Here is a 17,967-nt window from a genome sequence, read left to right on the forward strand (position 1 = left end):
CACAGGCTGCAAGCTGCCCAGCGCTTTGGCGGAAACATCTGCCAGGCTAATGACAGTGGCTGTGGCTCATGCAAGGCCCTGTGTCTGTCTTCTTGCCCATCAACCTTCAGCAACTGCTTCTGCCCAGCCCATTGCGGTGCTCTGTCTGCTTAGGAAGCGACAGGATGATATTGGTGCCTGTTTGTGTCACCTGTTTGTTACTGGCTCCAGGGTGCTCATAACGTGTCCCTGTGACTCACACCCAAGCTGGTGCTAGGAGGCCACGTCAAGCAAGGAGGTCTCTGGTTGAGCCCAGGTTGAGGTCTGGCCTCTGCCAGCACTCTTCAGGGAGGTTTCTAGCTTGCATGACAGCAGCCTGGGACTTCAGCTCCTGTTACCTTGGGCGCTCTCACTGTCCCACCTGCAGACCCCTGTGTCATGGCAGTTTCCTGACAGTAATGCTGATGAGTGCTCTTGGGATTGACCCTGAGGGAACACAGTCATGTCTTATCGGACTGAGTCCTCAAAGCAGCCACTCATTGTAGGGAGATGAGAAGCAAGGTTCAGAAAGGCTGTCATATACCCCAAGTTAAATCTAAGCCCTGAAGCCATGTGCAGGTCAAATGCATTGAAGCAATTCAAATAGATTTCTGGCCACACAGGACTCAGCTCTGGGGCCCTGGTGGCCTTCCGTGTGGACAAGCTGCATATCGCCTTACGGGGCCTGAGCCAAGCTGATGGTATGCTCATCTTGCCCTGGGCCAGCTCCCTGTGTAAGCCCATTTCCCAAGGCAGGGGTTTTCTGACTTCCTAGACTTACCTTCACCTGATGGAAAAGTCAGGCAGGGACCCCCGAGATATACAGTAGGTACAGTAACGTACATAGCCACGCAGAGGAGAATTCTAACATTCCAGACTCAAGCCCCATAGGGCTTCTTGTATACTATCCGAGGCGTAGGGAATGGTGTCTGGGTGGGGCTTCATTGAATATTCAAGAGTGGGCGGAGTGTGGAGCAGGACTTACATACCACCCTTTTCTGTGCATGTTTCAGAAATCTCAGCAGTGTCATGGCATTAGGTACTTGATTTGAGTGGAAGTGCCAGCTGTGGTGTTGCTCTGTGTGCCATTGATCATTCACCATATTTCTAAGGAAGTATGTTCTGTTGAAATGGCATGACAGCCACCACTGCAGCCTGACATCAGCTGGACCCTAAGGCACATTATCTGTCATGTGCATAGTAATAGTGTAAATGTTTGTGTGTGTGTGTGTTTCACAGGCACTGAAGCTTGTTTTGATAAGGACAAACAACCTGCAGCTGGCATGCACCACCATGGCCTGGGTGGCCGATGTGGGCACAGTCTGCTATGCGCTCCCTTCTGGTTGGGCATTTTCTCTCTGGGCTTCCACCTCCTCTCACCCAAAGGGTTAACTCCACGTTGTTCCCAGGGCATCGTATGTTAACATGTCTGTTCTGTCCTTTCATGCCACAGATTCCAGAAAGGAAGCAGCTCACTGTCCCGAAGATTGAGTCCCCGGAGGGCTACTATGAAGAGGCAGAGCCATACGACACATCCCTCAATGGTGCGTCCCCGCAGCTGGGGCTGGGAGTGGAGGTGGGGGAGTCACTGACTGCTTCCTGGAGGATGACAGCTGACAGCCCTGACACATCTGGCCAGGACCAGCGTGCTCACCCTGGAGTGCAAGGCGCTAGGTCTGAGCTGCCATTGCCACAGAGCATGGCCCGAGTGGAGCACTGGCCACAGGACCTTTGTCCTTTGGTCTGCATAAGGAACTGACGGCAGAGCTGAGAACAGGTTCACAGTGTCAGACATTCTCTGTGTGTCTGCCTGGATGTTGCTTGGTTGAGTGTGAGGACAGGTGAAGGAGGTGTAGGCCCCAGGGCATGCGAGCATGGTAAGAGGTGGAAGTGATGGTTGGGCTGAGCTGGGGGGCCATGCTCCTTCAGTGGACTCAGGGTCATCCAGCTCCATCCTGTGTCAGGCTGTGAGTGCACACATCCCAGCATTCAGGCCCAGTGATGGGAGACAGACCCAAGTCAAGCCGGAATGCCTCAGGTGGCAATGAGTGTCAGGGTGGAAAAGAGAACAGGGCCTGGACTGCAGCAGGAGGCCGACAGTTGCGTTAGCTAGGGCAAGGCCTCTGGGGTGGTGAGGTCTTGAATGGATTCCTGAAGGTGGTAGAAGAAGATCTGCAGGAAGAACCTTCTAGAAAGAGAACTAGATATGCATAGGCCCTGAGGCATGAGAGCCCTTGGCCTATTTGGGGAACAAGGAGGCTCACCAGGGCAGCTGAGGAGAGGTGACAGGAAAGGGGCACATACAAGGGCTACTGGTTACAATGAAGAGTGAATGGCATGGAGGGATCCTTAAGGACTGGCCATGGGCAGGGACACCACGTGACTGGCCTGACACCACGTGATCAGGGCCCATGCTATTGTGGTCTGTGCTTGGCCTGTGGTTCCCAGCCTGAGAAAGGATCCAAAGTGTCATCAATGTGGGGGTTCTTTTACACAGAAAGACCCCAAAAGTTCTGGAAGGTTCTGGCAATACATCTGTAGAATCCATGACAGCTGCATCCTGACCTTCTTGCTGTCCTTAATGAATAAAAGGGCTTTGCCAGCACAAAGCAATTTGCCAACATAAGGGTTTGGGTCTTTGGTGAAGAAAATGACCGTGGCCCCAGGGAATATTGATGGTTGCATAAAGAACAGGATGAGGGATGAGATGCCACCACTGGCTTGGAGCACTCTGGCTTCTTCTCCTGTAGCACTTGCTACCTGCCACCATGCTACCTGCATAGGAGGAAAGAGCCTGCCCCATGAAAGTTACTCCAAGGGGCTGGCCCTGGGAGCACACGTCACTGAGCTGTAAGCCAAATGAGAGCGGCCGGCGTGGCTGGGCCTTCACTTCAGACGAAAGCCGAGGGTGTGGCGCAGTTATCCAGGCGCGTCTTAGAAGTGGAAACAGTGACTCAGCGGTGAGCACCTCAGCACGTCTGGGGTCTGTCCTGGGGTGTGGCTCCACGCTCGCTGGGACCTGCCTCCCAGACACACCCACAGGTCTGTGGTGCAGACACAGCTTCTCAGCTTCTTGACACAAGCAAGTGGTCAGGGAGACCCAGGCTTCTTGGGCTAAGGGTCGCTGCCAGGACAGCTGAAACCTGCCATGGACTGCGAGGCCAGGAAGTTTGTGAACAAGGAAATCTAAAGCATGTGGCAGGGGTGCCCTGCTACACCTCCTGCTGCACAGGATCTGGGGTGACCTGGGGAAAAGTGGGTGCACTTGGCTCATAGGGAGGATTTGCACCCAGGTGACCAGCTGATTAGGCAGTGGGCATGAGACTGGCAGGAGGTAAGAGCGCTGGGTTGTAGTCCCATACTCTAGCTGGTTGGCCACCAACCAAGTGACTTCCTGCCAAAAACCAGCCAGAGGGGCTTCTGTCTGGCTTTCCCACCAGTGTCCCCGGGCCCTCACTGCTGCACTGGGCTTGAGTCGCCTTTCTGAACGAATGTTGAGTGAGTGCTGTGGTGGCCTGTATGCACCTGAGACAGCATATGTGTCAGTAACAGCATCCCGTGCTGGGGTGATGCCAGCCGCCATCATGAATAACTCCAAGTTTCAGCTTATGGCCACGTGATAAAGATGTTTTTTCACTTGAATTCAGCGTGGGGATCGCTGATCCTCCCTTAGGAACCCAGGGACCCACATGTTCAGCTTGGCTGCTCTCCAGGGCCACAGAGTGCTCACAGAGAGAGCAAGAACCTCACCTGCTTCTTGGAAATGCCAGCCAGAAGGGACACCATCACTCCCACCCATGTTCTGTTGGTGGCAGGTAGTCACATGGTCCCTCTGGGTGGGAAGGGGTGCTAGAAAGCAACATCCTTGGCCAGGCTGGGGCCCCTCCCGATGAGCACACACCCCATGGTCCAGCGCTAGCTGCTGGTGCCCTATGGCCATGCCTGTGTCTCCCTCTCTCTGCCTCTGCACTTGAGAGGGTCTCTAGCTTCATCTTGTCTTTCTCCTATTCCTCTCTCTGTGTCTCTGAATATTGTGCAGGTCATTCTGGCGGTTTTTCGCCTCCTGAAGTTCTCAGATGGGGGCAGGTGCCCGAAGGAGTCATTTATGCGACCATCACCTTGGGTACTGCTTGTCTGCATTGAAATGCCAGGGGCTCCTTGCCTGCTGCCTGACTCCCAGAGAGGGGTGCATGCCCTGAGCGTGCCACACCGGCTTCCTGTCCTTGTGCTTGGGTCCTGCATGTGCACTCCAACGTGTCATTCTTCCAGACAAGTGTGACTTGCATTGCCTTCCCTGCCTGTGGCTTTGGGACAGGTGACTGGAAGGCCCCGAGTGTGCATGCCTCTCTCAGCTCGGCTCCCAGGACATCCCACAGGGCATGACGGAGCAGCTGGTGGAGATGGAGTTACCTGACCCCCACCCTCCCATTCCTGCTTGCCCTGTGCTGCCTTGGACCCGACAGTCTGTCTGTTTGAACATCTTCCATTCGTGGTGTGCTGTGATCCTTTTCAAGGACAAGAATCAAGTCCTTTGTCCTTCGTCTGCCCCAGTGAGTCCAGATCCTAGGATTTGCTGGCTGCTCAGTGAGCCTCCTGACGCCCCCTTGGAGGAGGAGGATGGGCAGGCGTTGGGATTCTCCATGGAACAGGGTGGGGGGCTTGGCGAGGGGTGGCAGTCTCAGAGGCTCAAGGCAATGGGACTCACCCACCATCTTCCTGCTGTACTCTTGTCACCTCTTTCTCTGTTCACTTTTGTCCTTAAAGATTCCCAATGACAGTGTCATTTCTATTTCACTTATGTTTAAAAAAGAAATTACTTATTTGAAAGGCAGAATTAGAGACAGATGGCTGTATGGTCAGAGCAAGGCCAGATCAGAGCCAGGAACTTCATCCAGGACTCCTATGTGGGTGCTGAGGCCCAGGCACTTGGGCCATCTTCCACTGCTTTTCCAGACGCATTAGCAGAGAGCTGGATTGGGAATGGAGCATGGAGCAGCTGGGAATTGAACTGGTAACTATGTGGGATGCAGGATTTACAGGTGACTGCTTAAGCCACTAAAGCACAACACCAGACACTTCACTTATTGCACAGTAAATATGAATCTGATGATATCGCTGATCCTAGCTGCCTAGCCAATCAGCTGTTTTGGGTTCCCTCCATTGCCCTCCAATACTGGCCTGTCGGTGTAGGCAGTTCTAGTTGTGCTTTGTCCATAGCATCATGTCTGAGGAGAGGGTTTGCAGATGGGGTCTCTGAGTTTTAATTGGTGATGCTCCTGGGTGAATGAAACCATGTTTTGCTGTTCATCGACACTTGCATGAGAAGCTTAACACATGGAGCATCCCACCTCCTGTTTGGAAAAGCAGCATCTTATGGTAAACGCCCAGACCTGGTGTTACTGGACCAGAGTGTGGGTGTTTTACGACTCCTAAAATTGGAGGTTGCTCTATTGTGCCTACCTGGCCTGTGCGGATGCATCGACATTGCCAAGGCCAGGGTTCTGCTCTATTCCGGCTCTGCTGCTAACAGACAGAAAATGATAACCTAGCCAACTGTCCTTATGCCAAGAGGAGGAGATTCAACATGGTGCATTGAAGGAAAGCTGAAATGAGCATCATCAAAACAAAATAAACCACACTTTTGTGGGTGCTGGTGTTAGAAGAACTGTTGGCAGTGACCTTGGTCTGGTTTCCTGCAGTCACGTACTAATGTGGCCTGTTTGTCATAGCATGTAGGAGCAACGCAGATAGGAGAAGGGCTTCTGGAGCCTTCTGGGGAAGGCTGTTTTAGGGATGACAGGAGGTCGGAGTCAAGCAAGGGATACAAGACCGACTTTGTGAGTCCCAGGGAAGCGGGTGATGGCCCCAGGCCCTCTGGTAACTGTTGGGACTGCTCAGGAAGGGAATGGGGAGCAGGACCAGGAGGTAGTGAGTTCCCAGAGAGAGCATCAAGGTTATGCAGACAGCATGCCTGTGTAGAGCCATGGACGAGACCAGAATTCCTGGGCTTCCCTATTCTCTGCACCCCACTTTTAAAGGCACTGACTGATTGATCAATGATATTCCCTTGGTTTTGATTGGCCTTGGAGAGAGCAGTGAGGCCTGCACAAGGGAATAACCCAGGCACAGCGCTGGGGGCAAAGGAGGGAAATTGAGGCAGGTGGTACCCAACAGGTGCCTGGTGAGCTTGGAGACTCTCAAACAGCAGGAAGAGGATACTGGTTGGCTGCCAGAAACAGACAAGGATGAACGGGACAGACTCGGGAAGATTTTTCAAAAGTGCCAATCCCTGAGGAATTCCTCAGGGAATGGGGAGGCGGCCACTGTCCCCAGGGAACTCATTCTTGCTCCTCACTGGCTCTTTGGCCTTTTCTTCCTGGGGAGTGAAAGCCACTTCCACCAGCCCTGGCTCGAGCCCAGTGCTGGCAGCCTAAGCACCCAGCCAGGGCCCTGGGGAGCCTGCTGCTGCTCCTGCCCAGGGCCAATGGGAGCCTCGCCACGCTGCGTCCCCCTTCAGTGGAGCAGAGTGAGTGGACAGCAGCCTTCTCAGTGGAGCAGGGCACTCAGAGGGCGAGACCCCTGGTCTCCTATGAAGATCTATGCAGAGCCCTGGCCTCCTCCAGGGCCCTGACGGAGCCCATTTTCCTGGCAGAGGACGGCGAGGCCGTGAGCAGCTCCTACGAGTCCTACGATGAAGAGGAAAGCAGCAAGGGCAAGGCGGCCCCCTACCAGTGGCCCTCACCTGAGGCCAGCATCGAGCTCATGCGCGATGCCCGCATCTGTGCCTTCCTGTGGCGGAAGAAATGGCTGGGCCAGTGGGCCAAGCAGCTGTGCGTCATCCGGGACACCCGGCTCCTGGTCAGTCTGCTCCCTGGGTGGGCGGGGCTGGGACACACTCACTCCACCCCCACCTCCCAGGCTTTTCCTTGGCATGAGATTGGAACTTCTCCCTGACCGGAAACTCCTAGAGGGAACAAAGGGGCTTTTTCTGAAACAGAAAGGCCTAGTTGCTTCCATGAGGCTCTCAAGGGGGCATGATGACCTTGGCCCACCCCTCACCCAGCCCATGCTCTCCATGCACCCTTTGTCAGGACTTGGTTCTGTCCCCTAGTCCCTTGCCTGCTTCCCTAGCACAGATGCCCTGTCAGGGTCCCCGCCCCAGCTTTCATCACCCCTGATTCCAAGTCCAAACTTGGGGTAGAACCAGAGGACCCCTGTCTGACCTGCCTAGTTTCCTGTGTTTTTTTTTTTTTTTTAATTAAAATCCAACTTCATGTCCTGCCTTGACATTGCCATGAAATTAGCATAAATGCCTTTTGATTCCGCTCTAAGAAAAATGTTATTTCAGGTGCTCCTGTTTGGCACCCCTTAAAGTGGAGGGACCCCATTTTTCCAACCAGGAGACCGAGAGGCCCGGTGTTTCCAGAAAGTCCCACTGCTCTGCTACCCCAGTTCTTCCCCAGTGGGCAGGTAGACAGCTTGGTTCTCATGACCTGGGGCCCGGCAGCAGCTGGGGGAGCCAGGAGCAGGTGCAGAGAAGTGGGGAGATGTCCACAGGGGACCCGATGGGCTGTGCCCCGGGACCTGCGTCAATTGGCTACTTTGCTGTCCAGTGAGCACCACAGAATACACTCAGATGGGTGCGAAGTGCCAAGCTGATAACCTTGCAGGGGCATCTCCCACGGGTGGCTCACATTGGCTGGAATGTCCTCAGGTGGCACAGGCGTGTGTATAGGACCCTCCCACACCCCATGCCTGGGGCAAGTTCCAGCTATTTGGACCACCCTGGGGCTGTCCCCGGGGTCCTGGCTGGGCCTAGTGAGAAGGAGTCTTGAAGGACAGAACTAATCCAGTGTTCAGGGCAAGAGCTGATGGTGAAAGTCAAAGTTAAGTATCTAGGCCTTTTGGGTATCCACAGGGGTGTCCCCCACTTTGGGTGGGGTCAAGCTGGTCTTCAGGGACTCCTTCAGTGTCCTGAAAACCTCCCACTCCCTTTGCAGAACCTGACTTGCTCCCCTCCCTTCCCCTCCAGTGCTACAAGTCCTCCAAGGACCACAGTCCTCAGCTAGACGTGAACTTGGTGGGCAGCAGCGTGGTGCACAAGGAGAAGCAAGTGCGGAAGAAGGAGCACAAGCTGAAGATCACGCCCATGAACGCCGACGTGATCGTGCTGGGCCTGCAGAGCAAGGACCAGGCTGAGCAGTGGCTCAGGGTGAGGCCCGCTGGCCCGCCAGGAACACCCGGAGGGTGTGGGGGGCTCTTAGAGCTCTGGCTTCTAGCCCTTTCCAAAGGGTCAACAGCAGAACATCCCCAGGGCCTCATGTGGCCTCAGTGGTGGCATCGGTCTCACAGAGATGCCGTGCTGTCCACTTGTCCGGGATCCCCAACAGCTTGCACTGACTGGGCAGTAGATGCAATCCACTGGCCTTCTAGACAAAAACCACCCTGGGCCTAGCTGGACAATGTCACTGCCCCCATTTGCCAGGAGTGAAGATTAAGGCTCAGAGGGCAGAGGCCACTGGCAAGTAAGTGGGAGCGTTGGATGCCAGTCCTGGGCCTGCTTAGCCTCATTGCTGGCTTTCCCCCCCCCCCCCCGCCAACACACATAGTCCTGTCTGGTTTCCCTTAGCCAAAGGGTGATGATAGGGAAGTGTCTGGGCAGGTGCCCAGCTGCCCCAGGTCTGAGATGAGCATGATGCTTCCAGAAGTGTAAGGTTTGTATCAGGAAAGGACACACAGATCCCCAAATCCCGCAGGTCCTGGGAGAGAGGGGTGATGAGAGGCCCTTCTCCTGGTTCCTATCCCTCACAGATCGTGTCATGCCAGGGCCTGGGCTGGGCTGAGCCGAAGCCAGGAGCTTCTTGTTGGTTTCCCTCATATGCAGGGGCCTAAGCACCTGGTCCATCCTTTGCTGCTTCCTCAGGCACGTTACCTGGGAGCTGGCTGACTGCCTCAGAATACCTAGGGGCCTGCAGGAAAGGGCCCGAGCAGCAAGGCTTGCTTGTTGCACCTGCCCAGCTCCTTCCCAGGCCACAGATGGACCTTGGTGGACATGGACATGGCTGTATTTGGAAGAGGGGGACAGTGTGATTTCCGTTTCACTACCCCCTACCCTCCTGGCCATGGGAGTTCCAGCATTGATCAGGCTGTGCATAGAGGCCAGGGGACAGTGGAGACCTGGGTCTGTGCTGACAGTCTCTTCCGGCCGCAGGTCATCCAGGAGGTGAGTGGCCTGCCTTCCGAGGGCACGTCTGAGGGAAACCAGTATACCCCGGATGTCCTGCGCCTGCCTGGCCACAGAGTAAGTCTCCGCCCCCACTGAGGGATGCCGATTCCATTTCTCCCCTGTAACAGTCCACAGTGGCAGGTTGGGGACCTGTGCTTCTGGACTTCAGCCCCATTAATAAGCAGCATCCGCTACCTAGATGAGACAAGTGGTTTTAGCTTGGCAGGAAAATAGATGAAGTTGACGCACATCTAAAATATTTCCTTGCTCCAGGGAAAAAGGGGTATAATGTATGCAGCTCAGTGAGGGGAGCTCTGGCAAGGCTGATCTCCCACCCGTGTGTCCTCCCCCTAGGACCACCACCACTGAAAGTTTCCTGTGGCTTGTCCCCGGGTCTCTGCAGGGAGGTCCCACAACTCCTGGTACATGCACAGCTGCCACAAAGCCACTGTGTGTCCTTTGGGGACCCTATCCCAGGCAGAGAGGAAAGCGGGGGCTATGCCGTGGGCTTGGGCAAGGAGGAAGAGACCTTTGGAATGACTTGAAGTGGAGGCTGTTGCTGTTTGCTTCCTTTCTTGTCCAAGAACTAGAAAACACAGATTGGGGTGAGGTTGAGTTTCCTTAACAGGGTGGGCGGGGGCAAGGGTCAGAAATAAGGGTTTGTGAGCATTTCCTGGCCAGGGCCTGCTGTGTGGGAGCAAGGTCTTCAGCCTGCTCTTGCAAGGCCCTGTTGCAGGATGCTGGATGCTGCTGCGGTTTTGTGGGATGCACACCGGGTGAGGCTTAGAGCACTGGCTGGGTCATTCCATGTGGGAGTCAGGGCTAGACTTGTATCCTGCTTCTGGAGGCCAAGCCAGCCCTTCACCAAAATCTGCTTGGGTTTCTGCACAGTGAGCTCTCCAAAGACTTTCCTGCTAGGGATAGCTCTCAGCTTGAAGTCAGCTTCCTTGGAGCTAGGCTGCCTGGCTGACCTGACCGCTGGCTTTGGGGCCACCCTGATGAGGGGAAACAGCCTGTAGAGAACTTACAGATGAGGAGGTGTTGACCTAAGGAGGGAAGGCATCCATGGGTGGGGCAGGGCACTCCATCAGGGAGAGGAAGGAGGGTGCTCCTGGCAGCCTTGGGGAGCTGCTGGGCTGGTGCCCTGCCAAGGAGGGACCAGGAATTTGCAGTTTGGGTGCCAAATGGGGGCTTGAGCAGGTGACCTCTGGCCTCCACTCAAGAGCCATTGATTGTTTTCCCTTAAATTGTCACCAAGGGAGCTGTTCTCAGCCAGTGCCCCCCTCCTCCACAGCTGTTCTCAGCCAGTGCCGCCCCCCTCCACAGCTGTTCTCAACCAGTGCCCGTCCCCACTCACTCCTCTCTCCTTCACAGCCAGACATAGCTGAGAAGTACCTGTCAGCTCCCGAGTGCGGGAGCCCCATGGATGGCCACCCCGAGACCACAGAGACCAAAGATGGTAACAAGGCTGTTGACCTCATGGCTGCGGGGGGCGGTACACCAGCAAGTGCGATGAGCTGTCTGATCAGCTCTGGTTTCTCATGGTTACTAACTGGGACATGGTCTCCGGTTTATAAGCTGCTTAGAAATACAGCCATGGAGAGCTGCACGTACAAGAAAAAGATGGCCAGATTGAGGCTACATCTCCCCAAGGCTGGAGATGAAATATTTGTGCAGCGCTGACTGGGGGTCACCTATTCCCAGTGTCTTGGGGTTCAGACTCAGGTGCTTGCCTACTTCTTAAGAGGTCTGTGTCCCCTCTACAGCAAGCTGATTGTGGTGGGGATCCCATTTGGGGAGCAGGTGTGGGGTGTGTGTGTCAAGGGTGCGTGGATGAGGTGTGGGTATGGTGTATGTGTGTTTGGGGGATGAGTGGATGTGGATGAAGTAGATAAGGGCACAGGGAGGGGCAGGTGCAGTCCTGACCACCTTCCGTGTGTCTGTACAGTCAAGAAGAAATGTTCTGCTGGCCTCAAATTGAGCAACCTCATGAACCTGGGCCGGAAGAAGTCCAGCTCCCTGGAGCCACCAGAGAGATCCCTGGAGACATCCAGTAAGACTTGCAGCCCCCCATCTTACCCCCAGGGCCTCAAGGGCTCGATCAACACAGGAAAGCAGGGCAACAGATTTCAGGGCTTGCTTCCAACACCGAGAGCTCTGGGCCTTCCGGGTTGGCTTCAGTTTGTCTTCCCTGCAGGTGATTCCTACTCTTGTTTGAGAGGCAGACCTGCTGGTCCTCACTTGCTGCCCCCCCCCAGGACTTCATAGTGGGAAGCTGGATTTGGGTGCAGGAGCGGCACTGTGAATGGGATGGGAGCATCTTACCCTTCAGCAAATGCCAAATTCCTTTGGTTCCACACATGAAGTATGGTTGGCACAGTGTTAGGAAAAGGAGACCCCAGCAGGTGGAAGGCCCTGTTCTCAGAGCACACCAGCCCAGGAGGAAGGCTGACCTTGTAGCTGAGTCCACACTGTGTTCTCTCTGTAGTCACAGGGACGTGGGGAGAGGCGGAAGCTTTCACGCTCTGAGGTCAGAGGCGGCTGCGGGGACCTGAGTGCCAAGGGGGCAGCGGCAGCTGAGTAGGCCTGTGGCAGGAAGGCGAATTTTGAGACAGGAACAGCTGCGACCCAGGAAGGCCACAGTGCGGAGCCTGTTACCACGGGCTGGGGGAGGGGAGGCGCTAGTGAGTTTAGAGGTCAGTTCCATTGTTGGGACACCTGCTGAGGTAAACTGAGGCCTGCTGGGCTGAACCACATGCGGGAAGTCATGACTGCAGTCCCCCCTGGGGCCCGTAGGCCATTACTCTCCATCTTGGGGCTTTGTCCTATTACTCAGGGTCAGGTCTCCATCCCTGAGTTGTCCTTTCTGAGGTGGGAGGGTAGGGGTGGGGTGGAACGGAGCTGTAAGGGAGCTGGGGAAGAAGTGGTCTGGCTGTGCCCACCCCTGTAGCCCCTGAGGGCCAGCGCATGGCTTGGGAACCTGCTGACTGCTGGAGGTCCAGGGAGAACATAGCTGCTCTCCTTCCCAGGAGTTGGGGGTGCTAACAATCTGAACCCCCACCTGTGCAGGCCCACTGTTCCCTCCACTCCTAACGCCTAGGATGTATGTGGAGCCTCTGTCTGGCCAACCCTGCTCTCCTATTCTGCCCCTTGCTAGGAGGATAACAGGGCTCGGAAATGTCCATGGTTTGCCCTGTGTGTCCCGCAGTGGGCTGGGTTGTAGCTAGCCGTGATGTTCACCTGTTACTAGTACATCCTGCCTGTGGTTCCTAGCAGCCTCCAGGTACTTAGTGTGGACCAAGCCAGTGCCTCCGGGGAGATGAGCAGCACAGGACCCAGTCCACCAGAATGTGCAGGACCCTTCAGCACGTGGAGCCAGGCGGGGTGCTTTAGGGGTGGGGTCTGTCCTTTGCAGAGTACTCCTGGGGCCTGGTCTGATTGAAAATGCAAGTCACCGCTCTCTAGAGGTGCTTTTGCCGGAGACCAGAACAGCTGCGCTGCCCACCTGCAGCTGTGCTGCCAGGGATGGAGGAGAATGCTGTGAGCTTCAGCCCCTGTGAGATAAGAAAGCACGGCCAGTTCTAGCATTGAGATTCTAGAGAAAGGTCCAAGAGGCCCAGAGGTGGTCCAGCCCTGGACACATAGAGCTCTCCAAGAGGTGTTTACAGTCCTGCAGCCTTGCCCCCCACCCCATGCACACACAGTCACACACACACAGTCTCATCCACACACGCAGCCCCATCCCCACCATATCCACCTCTCCCTGCAGGTTATCTGAACGTGCTGGTCAACAGCCAGTGGAAGTCACGCTGGTGCTCCGTCAGGGGCAATCACCTGTACTTCTACCAGGACCGGAACCGGAGCAAGGCAGCCCAGCAGCCCCTCAACCTGGTGGGCTGTGAAGTGGTCCCAGACCCCAGCCCTGACCACCTCTACTCCTTCCGCATCCTGCACAATGGCGAGGAGCTGGTCAAGCTTGAGGTATGACTGGCCTGTGGGGCCAGCTCTGTGGTGGCCATCACTGTAGCCAGCTGCCTGCCTGCCTCCAGAGTCCCACCAAGGCGACACCGATGGGGCCCCCGTTGGTTGACTTCCTTTGCTTGGGATTGTTTGCAATTTTCAAATTTTCCATTCCTTTTCTGACCTCAGGGTAGCTGTGCCATAGGAGTGGGACAATGAGCATTTCCCGTGCTGCAGCAGGAGTATTTATAACTCCCCCAGCAGCTGGAAAGGCCGCTCGGGACGGGAAATGGGTGCCTTGCTGCGTGTTTGTCACCAGCTGGGAGTCTATCCCTGGTGCATTCAGGGCTTATCTGTGGGGCTGAATGAGCCTTGGAACAATGACATTTCTCAGCTCCCCACCCTGTGTGATGTGATGTTACATGTCCCAAGCTGAGGTGACATAATGCCTGCAGTGAGCTGGTGCAGGCTGAGCACACAAAAACAAGCTTGCCTAGGAGCTCCTGTGCACTTCGTCCTATCATTCAGTGTTCTAACACCACCCTCTGGTGGCGAAAGGCCCACAAGGCAGTTGCTTCTCCAGGATGAGCTTGTGTTTATTCTTGTATCCATTGACAAGTACTTGTATCAACTTATTGTAATAACATGGTAACCGAGATAAACAAAGAAGAGACATAGACGGACACTCCCTGTGTTCATGGAAAAATTGGTAGCATTCATAGGATTCCCAGGGCTTTTTCTCTTGTTAGCAAGAAATGCTGGCTTGTTCATAGAAGTCCCTGGTGTGGATATGTGGGGAAAAGCATTGCTTCCTGGGGAAGAACAAAGCTCCCGACTCCCCAGCACCTAGCTCATGGCGTAGCAGAGATTGTTGGCCTCAGAAAGGAGTTTAGGATGTCCTGGCCTTCCAGAAGTCAGAGAAGTCAGGGTATCATTTCTCAGCAGGGATTTTGGGGTCCTGTAGGCATGGCACATGATCATTTGGAACTTGAGCTGTCAGCCTAAAGCCCCAGCACACACAGGTCCCCTGGGAACTTTCAGTAACTCTGGGCAGATGGGATTTCCGTAGTCATCACACCTGCTTAACAAAGCCCTCTTTGCACCAGGCCTGCAAGTCACCTGACTCATGGGGCGAATCCCCATGGCTTTGTTAAGGGGACATCGAGGTGTCGGTAATACGAGGTGTGATTTGGGGTCCCTGGCTGTTTCAGAAGGACACAGGCAGAAAGCAGGTGGAGACAGGCCGGCCACAGGTAGCACATCCGGCCCTACTCAAGTCTCCCCCACCTCTCTCCAGGCCAAGTCTTCCGAGGAGATGGGCCACTGGCTGGGCCTCCTGCTGTCCGAGTCAGGCTCCAAGACAGACCCAGAAGAGTTCACCTACGACTACGTGGATGCCGACCGGGTTTCCTGCATTGTGAGCGCAGCCAAGAATTCCCTCTTGTGAGTACAGTAGGGCTTTCTGCCCCGCACCCTCCCCTGCTCAGCTGTGCTTCCAGACCTGGGCATGAGCAACCCGAGCAGGTGGCCACCGTGGACACAGCTCTGGGCCTGCTCTACTTCATAGCAGGAAGACGGAGCCTCTGGGAGCCCCAGCGGAGAGCCGGCCAGGCGCTGGATCCCCGGGGAGGCAGGGAGAGCAGGGCGGCCTCCTTGGCCCTGGGTAGGTGCCTTGCAGCAACAAGAGCAAGGGGCAGTGCCTCTCCTGACTTGCCACTTGTCCTTCCTGTCTGCTCAGTGTTTCCTTACTGAGCCACATCACATCCCTGTGGAGCGTGGATTAAGGCAGGGGGCAGTGATACTGGCTCTGGGAGAAGTGGCCTGAGTCAGGTGGCCATGGGAGCTTGCCAGGTCACTGACATGGAGCCTGGGGTACTATACATTTGTAGCTCCAGAGTGGCAGTTCAGTGCTTGCCTGCCTCCATCTGACCTTAGAATCGAGAATACTTCTGGCTTCAAAGAAATGAATTTGGAAGGATTCTTTTTTTTTTTTTTAAAGTAGACTGAGAATAATTAAGTTCAATAGACATATCCAGATGCGAGTATGTAGTGCAATGTGCATCTCTACTTACAGAGAAGGACTACTGCTGGAACTATTAGCTGTATCTTGACAATGGGAGGCTGGACTCTGCCACTGTCCGTGCCCACAATGAGGAGCAGTGACTGTCTATGAAGAGCTATGCTATAGTAATGATATAGGGGAATTTAAGAAACAGGAATAGTCTCTGGCCTGTGCTGCTGCAGGTGCATGGTGAAGTAATGAGAAGGGATGATGCTACTCTGGTCGGAAGGGGATGCTGAAAGTGAGGAACTAGGGGACCAAGATGGCAAAAGGACCCTACACAGAGTTGGGCCTGGGAAGCTTATGCTTCTGGAAGGGGATGCTGGATCTCAGAGCTCTAAAAAGAGGATGCTGGGAAATGGAGGGGGGGAATACCCCAGGTGCACGGAGCTGGTGGTGGTCCCTGGGTTCCTAGGCACTAGCTGTCATGCGCTCACCTGCCCTGTTGTGGGTGCTTCATTCACACTGTGGCTGGCCATGTGTTGCAGACTCATGCAGAGGAAGTTCTCAGAGCCCAACACGTACATCGACGGCTTGCCCAGCCGCGATCGCCAGGAGGACCTGTACGATGACGTTGAGGTGTCGGAGCTCACAACAGTGGTAGGGGCCCGCTGGGCAGTGGTCTGGGGGCCCTGAACTCCTCCTCCTGCCACAGAGCACACTGCGTTGTCTGAGTGGCGGGTTAGCCTTGTCCAAGGTCACTGGGGCAGAGAGGTTGTGTTGTGTGGGCCTGGGGCTGTGCAGTTCAGTGGCAGGGGTCTCACGACCTCGATGAAATAGCTGAACTAGGCTTGGGAGGACCTTGTGGTGGGGGGATTGAGAGCCGTGACTCCTTTAGGCTCTGAGGTCTGCATTGATCACAGAGCTGCACAGATGGTATAGACGGCAGGTACTGTGTGCCCAGCAGCAAGCCCTGTGGTGCTAAGGGCTTCGTGTAGTTTCTTATTCACTCCCAGCCTCCTTGGAGAATGTTAACTGCTGTTTTCTTTACAGGTGAGGAGGAAGGGTCAGGGTAGTAGTGATGGTGTGGCATGGGTTTTAACCATCACCACCTACACACACTTGTGTGTTAACATCCGGAACTTGGGAGAACCTCATCTAAGAGGAAGGGAAGTTCCCCACAAGCTGCAGAATGGAGTGGGACTGGAAGCCTGGAGAGCAGGCTGGTGCCTCTGCTATGGCTGAGGGCATGGGGTAACGGCAAACGCCCCTCTCTTCTGCAGGTGGAACCTGCCGAGGAAGCCACCCCTGCCGCAGGTATCCCAAATGAGAGTGAGCATGACCGAGTATACCTGGACCTCACACCCATCAAGTCCTTCCTGCACAACTCCGGTGGGATACAGGCCCGGGCTGCCTCCCCCACCCCACCCCACCCAGATGGCCGGGCAGAGGACCTCCCTGTTGACCCAAGTCCCGGCCGTGACCTGGATGAGCCCTGCACAACATTGGCTGAGAACCTGGAAGAGCAGGTACAGCCTCAGTAGGTGAGCAAGCCCCCACCCCCTCCTGCCAGCCTGCATCAGGCCGAGTCACTTTTGCTTCGTCCAAAGCAGAAGCGGCTGGGGAGTTTGGAGCCAGATGATGCTTCCCCAAGAATCACCACAGTCAGAATCCAGAGTGAACAGCAGATCTCCTTCCCCGCAAGCTGCCCTGACCCCGTGGCTGCCACCCTAGCTGGCAGCAGCCCACCTGTCAAGGACAGATCACGGGTGAACAGCGCAGGTATGTGTGCTAAATACAACCCCAGTACATTGGCCATGGCTTACAGAAGTGAGTTTGATTCCCTCCTGCTCAGATGAGAGAGTGAAGGTCCGCCAGCAGACAGCGTGGGCCCAGTCCACCTTGCTGTTACCTACCACGCTGGCTGGCACTCAGAGCTGCTCTGAAACAATGCCCTGGGTGCTGGCTCATCCTGAGGAGTGGGTTGGGCACAGGCCTCCTACACCAGCCCAGCTCCCCTGAGGCTTCCTGTCTCGGGGTCTGCAGAGATCAAACTTGGCAAGAATCGCACAGAGGCTGAGGTGAAGCGGTACACGGAGGAGAAGGAGAGGCTGGAGAAGCAGAAGGAGGAGATCCGGGGACACCTGGCTCAGCTGCGGAAGGAGAAGCGGGAGCTGAAGGAGACGCTGGGCAGGTGCACAGGTGAGCGGCCTCCACAGGACCAGCACATGGCTTTGTATATCTTTAAAAACTGATTTGTTTGAATCACTGGTGTATTTTGGTATCATTAAAAGCAAATGCATATTCCTGGGCCCATCGTTGGATGGAGTGCCGAGACCTGGGTCCCCGAGTGTGTCCTTTGAGGACACACAACTCCTGCAGGAGCCATCCTCAGCTTCCGGGGGCTTCCTTTAAAGTGAACAAAGACTTCAGACTCTTGTACCACCTGCGTCTGTGTCTCTTCTGAAATCCTGCTGGTGTGTGACAGGTGTGTCCTGACAACAGAAGCCTCTGAGCCTTTAAGGCATTTGGCTTCTTTTTCCACACAGTGACTTTGAGCTCCTGGAATATTCAAATTGCACAACTGTACCAACAAACAACTGGCAGAGCAGGTTTGGGGACAAATGCAGCTGATTCCAAGAGGATTGGTGAAAGGAGGTCTTGGGGACACAAATTTTGTTTGTGCCTTATTAACATGGTTGCACTCTATGCCACATGTAGACTAGAGCTCATCAGTAATGTCCAGTAACTGCAGGAGTGC

At 55.2% G+C, this 17,967-nt stretch overlaps 1 protein-coding gene across 9 annotated transcripts in view; it reads left to right on the forward strand.

The window, feature by feature from the left end:
• AFAP1L2 (actin filament associated protein 1 like 2) overlaps positions 1 to 17,967 on the forward strand; it is a 33,458-nt gene that overhangs the window by 12,397 nt on the left and 3,094 nt on the right. For 2 of the 9 annotated variants that reach the window (XM_040992063.1, XM_040992065.1), the window contains exons 4-16: positions 1,472 to 1,562; positions 4,058 to 4,141; positions 6,671 to 6,876; positions 8,051 to 8,230; positions 9,230 to 9,319; positions 10,619 to 10,703; positions 11,193 to 11,297; positions 13,014 to 13,225; positions 14,502 to 14,647; positions 15,755 to 15,866; positions 16,490 to 16,735; positions 16,823 to 16,988; positions 17,253 to 17,408. In XM_040992063.1, the coding sequence (XP_040847997.1) occupies positions 1,472 to 1,562; positions 4,058 to 4,141; positions 6,671 to 6,876; positions 8,051 to 8,230; positions 9,230 to 9,319; positions 10,619 to 10,703; positions 11,193 to 11,297; positions 13,014 to 13,225; positions 14,502 to 14,647; positions 15,755 to 15,866; positions 16,490 to 16,735; positions 16,823 to 16,988; positions 17,253 to 17,408 (1,879 nt within the window). Of the gene's footprint in view, positions 1 to 1,471; positions 1,563 to 4,057; positions 4,142 to 6,670; positions 6,877 to 8,050; positions 8,231 to 9,229; positions 9,320 to 10,618; positions 10,704 to 11,192; positions 11,298 to 13,013; positions 13,226 to 14,501; positions 14,648 to 15,754; positions 15,867 to 16,489; positions 16,736 to 16,819; positions 16,989 to 17,252; positions 17,409 to 17,967 lie in introns of all 9 variants that reach the window. The other 7 variants (XM_040992066.1, XM_040992067.1, XM_040992068.1 and 4 more) reach the window with 4 other exon arrangements.

Source organism: Ochotona curzoniae, unplaced genomic scaffold (genome assembly GCF_017591425.1).
Source record: "Ochotona curzoniae isolate NIBS_2020 unplaced genomic scaffold, NIBS_Ocur_1.0 contig_66, whole genome shotgun sequence".
NCBI classification, from domain to species: domain Eukaryota; kingdom Metazoa; phylum Chordata; class Mammalia; order Lagomorpha; family Ochotonidae; genus Ochotona; species Ochotona curzoniae.